Source organism: Pipistrellus hanaki, assembly GCF_964339955.1.
Source record: "Pipistrellus hanaki genome assembly, chromosome: 14".
NCBI classification, from domain to species: domain Eukaryota; kingdom Metazoa; phylum Chordata; class Mammalia; order Chiroptera; family Vespertilionidae; genus Pipistrellus; species Pipistrellus hanaki.
Genome location: NC_140516.1, coordinates 53,960,360 through 53,966,359, shown reverse-complemented (window position 1 = coordinate 53,966,359; position 6,000 = coordinate 53,960,360). Strand labels below are relative to the sequence as shown.

Here is a 6,000-nt window from a genome sequence, read left to right as displayed (position 1 = left end):
ACTGCTCTTTATGCTCCAGCCACCTTTTTTGGGAGGGAGGGAGAGAGGGACAAAAAAGGGGAGGGGGGAGGAAAGAGGAGGTGTGGGGGAATGGTTGCCGCCTACAAGCATACCAACCAGGGATGGAACCTGCAGCCACAGTGCGAGCCCTTGACTGGGAATCGAACCCACAACCCCTTGGTGTTCCGGATGACGCTCTAACCGCTGAGCACGCCAGCCAGGGCCCTAGCACCTTTCGAAGCAAGCCACCCGAAGGCTTCTGAGGCTACTGCCCTCCGACCTTCACAAACGGCCCCCAAGGTCATCGGATCGAACCCTCGGACACAGAGAGGGAACCTGAGACCCAGGGGTCCTGCGGGGGTCACCCCTCCCACTACAGCTCTCCCTCTTTTAACCCCTCGTCACCCCGGACACAGCTCACAGACACTGTGAACCCCGAGCACACAGGGACATTGGCGCCCCGGGACCCCAGTTTGAGGGCATTCCCGGACCTCCCCTCCCCCTCGGGTTCCAGGTGGGGAAAGCCGGCTCCCAACAGCACATATTGGATACAAACTGGTGCACCAGGACCCACAGGGGCCCGGCCCTGCCCAGGCCTCCCCTCCGCCCCCCTCCTCCTCCGGGCGAGTACACACACACACACACACGGCCAGTACACACACACACACACACACACTCACACACCCGGCATGTACACACACACACACACACACACACGGCGAGTACACACACACACACACACACACACTCACACACCCGGCATGTACACACACACACACACACACACACACACACGGCGAGTACACACACACACTCCCAGCGTGCGCGCGCACACACACGCGCGCTCTCTCTCTCTCTCTCTTTCTCTCTCTCTCTCTCTAAACTTCCTTCAATAATTCAATGCGATACAAGGAGTCCTCCAGGGCCATTTCACGTTTTATGTTGGAATAAACTCCCCGTGAAGCTGCCAGAGGGTCTAAATGAAGAAGGACAGTTTTCCCCACCGCGGGCCGCCGCTGGGTGCACCAGCCGGCAGCCCCAGCTCCGCGGCCTGTGTGTGCGCTGAGCCCCGCACTGCGGGGACCCCGGCAATTAGGGAGACATCCGATTTAATTATCGGCAGAATTAAAGGCGTGCAGGCCTGGCGTTCAGCAGCCGCAGCCTCTCGGGCCCTCTCAAAACACATCAGCGCGGCCCCAGCTGGATGGCTGGCTCAGCCAGTTAGAGCATCATCCCAACACAGCAAGGTTCCGGGTTCGAGCGCAGGCTGGGCCCATGCAAGAAGCAAACAGTGAATGCCTGAGCCAATGGAACAACAAATGGACATTTCCCCCTCTTTTTCCCAAGTCAACTTTTACTTATTTATTTTTCAAATATATTTTTATTGATTTCAGGGGGGGAAGGTAGAGGGAGAGAGAAGCATCAATGGCAAGAGAGAATCATCTATCAGCTGCCTCCTACAAGCCCCCTACGAGGGATCGAACCCACAAATCAGGCTTGTGCCCTGACCAGGAATCGAACCCTGACCTTCTGGTTCATAGGTCGATGCTCAACCCCTGAGCCACGCTGGCTGAGCTCTAAAATCAATTTTTTTAAAGCATCACCATTGCGAATTGCATTCCTGATGGTGTTGTGAGGAGGCGGTCCCATGGGTGTCCTGGCTACAACCTGGGACACCAACTCTTTTTTAAAATATATTTTTATTGATTTCAGAGAGGAAGGGAGGAGAGAGAGAGAGAGAGAGAGCGAGAGCCATCAATGATGAGAGAGAAATCATTGATTGGCTGCCTCCTGCAGGCCCCCTTCTAGAGATGGAGCTCGTAACTCTGCATGTGCCCTTGACTGGAATTGAACCCGGACCCTCCAGTCCACAGGCCAACGCTCTATCCCCTGAGCCACACCAGCCAGGGCTGGGACACCAACTCTTACCAGAGTCACTTCCCCCAGCCTGGAGGCCGCAGCCCTCACACCTGTTCACTCGGGGTCACCCGGTTCCTCCATGCTAGAGAGGGGTGCGCCCTTCTCTCTGCCACCTCATGTGGGGGCTGGTGGGGGGCCTCACTCAGCACCCCACCTCGGACAGGAGCACAGCTCCCCCGCCCTGTCCTGGACGGCTGTCCCACTCAGGGCTTTCCCAGAGCCTGGCTGACCCCGGCCGCCCTGGCCCTGGCCCCAGCCCCTGCCCCCGGCCCCCAGCACCCGGCCCCCGCCCCCCGGCCCCCAGCCCACGCCCCCCGGCCCCGGACTGAGGGCAGCAGATGGGCTTCCGCACGCAGGTTCATGGGGCGGCGATGAGAGCCGGGATCTGCCGCTCTGTTCTCAGATTTCCCCCCGAAAAACGGCTGGGCGGCCGATATTCCCGGCCCATGACAGATTTCCAGGCTGCACCGGGCAGAGGTGAGGCCGCCGCCGAAGAGGGTCCGTCCTGCCCGGCCGAGCAGCCGCCTCCGCCTTTGCTCACCGGCCTTCCAATGCCACGCAGGCCACGGCGCAGCCCCGACGCAGCCCCGCCCCGCGGCCCTGGAGGTCTCCCGGGGCGGGTGCCAGGGGCCTCAGCTCAGACCCACCGACTCGGGGTGCTGTGCCAGGAGCGTCCGCGTGGTGAGCGTCAGCGGCTAAGGAAACCCACCACGGCCAGCCCTGCGGCTGCGCTCGGAGCGGCTTCTGCTCTCAGACAATGAAAACAAAGTGTCAGCGTTTCAGACGCTGGCACCGTCCACCAACCGCAGCTCCACCGGCGGCCGCTGCACGTCGGAGCAAGGCTCCCGGCGAGAAGGCCGGGCGGGAGCTCTGGGTGCGGCAGGCAGGAGGGCCCCGGCCCGGCCCAGCCCGGCTCTCATGGGAGCTGGGGGCAGGTGAGCACCAGCCACTCGCACCGCACAAACACCCCAGTCCTCCCCCCGAACCAGAGCCCGCACCTCTGCGCCCGCAGCCGGGCCTGTGCCTTCTCCCCTGACCTCTGACCTGGGGAGAGGAGACGGCTCCCTGGCCCTCAGATTCCTCTCCAGCCTCGTCTTTAACCTCTCGTAACCCGGACGCCAACGGCACAGACGCCCCGGCCTCAGACGCAAGCACGGATGGGGGTTCTGGGCCCGCCTCGGCCCCGGGGCCCCTTCCCCGGACAAACCCCCTCCGCCCGGCGCCCGGAATGACGACACTCACCTTCCGGCTCCAGCGTGGTGTCCTGGACCAGACTGGAGGGCCGGGCCAGCGCCAGGGTCGCCATGGTGACCGCCAGCAGGCAGCCGAGGCAGCCCCAGCGGGCCAGGGCCGTGGAGCCGGGGCCCCGTCCTCGTCCGCATCCCCGCGTGGACGGCAGTCCCATCTGCTCACCGGCCCTGCGGCATGGGCCGGCGGCGCTCGGCCTGCGGCTCAGGAGACACGGCCCCGGGGGTCCCGCCGCGGGGGCTGCAGCCCCTGGAGGAGAGAGAGGGGGTCAGTGCGCGCTCCTGCGCCCCTCCGGCCTCTGCACACGCCTCCCCGCCGCGCCCAGGGCCCCAGCGCCTCCCCGGCAGGTGCACGGCCCCGGGGGGCGGTCTGGGGGAAGGCGTACTCCGAGGGGACGGAGCCCCGGGCGGGCGGGCGGCCCCAGGACGCAGACCTGCGTGCCGCAGCCCATCTCCTGTCTGGCATCGCCTCCCCCCGGGAAAGCAAGCAGGAGCCACGTGACCTCAGCGTCCAGGGCAACATGGCACGCCGGTGAACACGCCGTGAACCTGACCGCCCCCGAGCTCTCCTGGCGGGGCGGGCGGGCGTGAGAAAACGGGATCCTGCCCGGCCCGCTCCGCTCAGGGGCTTGAGCGTCCACCTGGAAACCAGGAGGTCACGGTTCGATTCCCGGTCCGAGCACAGGCCCGGGCTGGGGGCTGGATCCCCAGTGCAGGGGGTGCAGGAGGCAGCTGGTCCGAGATTCTCTCTCATCAGGGATGCTTCTGTCTCTCTCTCCCCCTCTCCTTTCCCCTCTGACATCAATAAACATATTTAAGGGGGAAAAGAACTGAACCCGGAGGTGGTTGTGGGGAGTTATTTCCTCGGTGCCAGCTCCGAGGGGGTGCTCGCCGCAGAAAGAATCTGGGGACACTCCAAAGCCCCCGCCCGTCCGCCATGTCAAGGTTCGTGTTCAGACGCAGCAGCGGCCCCAGCCTGTCGCCACAGCCGCTCACGGGGCAGGAACCGCGATACAGCACACTCAACGCCGCGGATCTACAGCGCGGCACGGCCAGATCCCATCTCCGGGACCGGGCATCCCGGCCCGGCAAACGAGTCCCTCCCCGGCGGGTGACACCGGCCGAGCCCGGATGCACAGCGCAAGGGTTACCGATGACGATGGCGGTACGTAAGCGGCTGTCACGGTCGTGGCCGGGCCGAGAGCGTGCAGGAGGCTCCCTGCCGGCTGCCATTTCGGAGCAGAGTCTGTGCCGGGTACTTAGCTCCCACTGGGTTCTCCCAGCTGATCCCAGGCGGAGGGAGTGTTCCGAGCTTAACTTCCCCCACGGCCAGACCCCCCGGCACAGAGCTGATCGCACAGAGCTCAGCGAATCTGATCACAACAACCAGGCTCTGTGCGCCAGGAGTGAGCCAGGCTTTATAAGCCTGGGGTGGCAGGGCCTGGGGTTTAATATAAAACCCCTGAGACCCATGCTCTCTGCACACCCACGCGATGGCTCACATTCTGACTGGACTTCCACACGCCGGCCGCCCCAGCGCGGCTGCAGAGACACGGCTCCCGGGGCCGCGGCCGGAGGTTAACACATGAGGAAGGGCACTCCCACCCGGGAGAGCACCCGCTCCAGACACAGCCCGGAGACGTGCGGTTCCCAGCACGAGTGAGCGTGTGTGTGTGTGTGTGTGTGTGTGTGTGCGCGCGCGTGTGTATGAGTGTGTGATATAAGATTGTGTGTGAGAGTGTGTATGTGTATGTGTGTGCATGTGTGAGAGTTTGTATGAGTGTGTGTATGCGTGTGCGTGTATGAATGTGAGTGTGTACATGTGTGTGAGCCTGTGAGTCTCTGTGTGTGCATGTGTGTGAGTGTGTGTACGTGTGTGACTGTGAGAATGTGTCTGCATGTGTGCATGTGTGTATGCACATGTGAGTGTGTGTGTATGTGTGTGTGTGTGTGTGTTTGCAAATAGCTTGCAGGATTTCCCCTCAACCTTTTCCTTCCTCTTAACGTTAATCGCCTCAAACGATAATTCGTCTCTGTGTACACACACGTGGGCGGTAAGGCACATAGTCCTCACCGATCGCTCAGAGAAGCATGGGAATGCCCTGCCCCACAACACCCACAGCCTCCGATCCGGGCAGACGCCCGCGGCCCCCGGCCTCACCTGGCGGCCCTCGCCTGCCACCGGCCACGGCCCGGGGGGCTCCTCGCTCTGAGCGCGGAGGGAGCAGTGACCACGGCTCCGTCCCGGCCACTCGTCCACCCGCCGAGCCTGAACCAGAAACCGATCCAGCCCAGGTCCCCGCCCGGCAGCCCCCACCCACCTGGTCCCCTCACTGAGCGCAGCCCGGAGGCGGAGGACCAGGCAGCAGGTCTGCTCAGCTCCTGCCGCAGGGGACGCGGGAATGGGGGGCCGGAGGGCACGCGGGGTCCGGCCGGTGTGGGAACACAGGCCCAGCAGGCCGCGGCAGCCACAATCGGCCTCCTGCCTCCAGCACCATAATCCTCCTGGAGTCCAGGCCGCAGTGAAAGCATGTTTATCTCCCTTGAAAGGGAGCCCCTCTCGGGGGCGGGAGTGTCACCGTGATGGACGGCTCTGGTGACCACCGGCCTCCTGGTCCTCGCCCACCCGGGGCAGGCCGGGGCCAGGGAGACCGCTGGGGTGCTCCCTATGGGTCCATATGGGCCCCTCCAGAACCAGGACATCCCCCAACCCCAGAACCCCAGGAAGGCGAGGGTGCGGGGCGCGGGGACCCCCTCAGGAGCTCCCACCCCGCGGAGCTCTGTCCGTAAGTCCGTCCGCCTGACCCTGAGCCCCAGGGCGCTTTGTTCTGGG

At 64.1% G+C, this 6,000-nt stretch overlaps 1 protein-coding gene across 1 annotated transcript in view; it reads right to left on the bottom strand.

The window, feature by feature from the left end:
- The window catches only part of FGFR2 (fibroblast growth factor receptor 2), a gene marked incomplete at its 3' end in the record, with an annotated part of 55,326 nt that overhangs the window by 47,108 nt on the left and 2,218 nt on the right, over positions 1 to 6,000 (bottom strand). The window contains exon 2 of the mRNA XM_084904404.1: positions 3,163 to 3,417. Coding sequence (XP_084760530.1) covers positions 3,163 to 3,325 — 163 coding nt within the window. The 5' untranslated portion in view covers positions 3,326 to 3,417. The remainder of the gene's footprint in view (positions 1 to 3,162; positions 3,418 to 6,000) is intronic.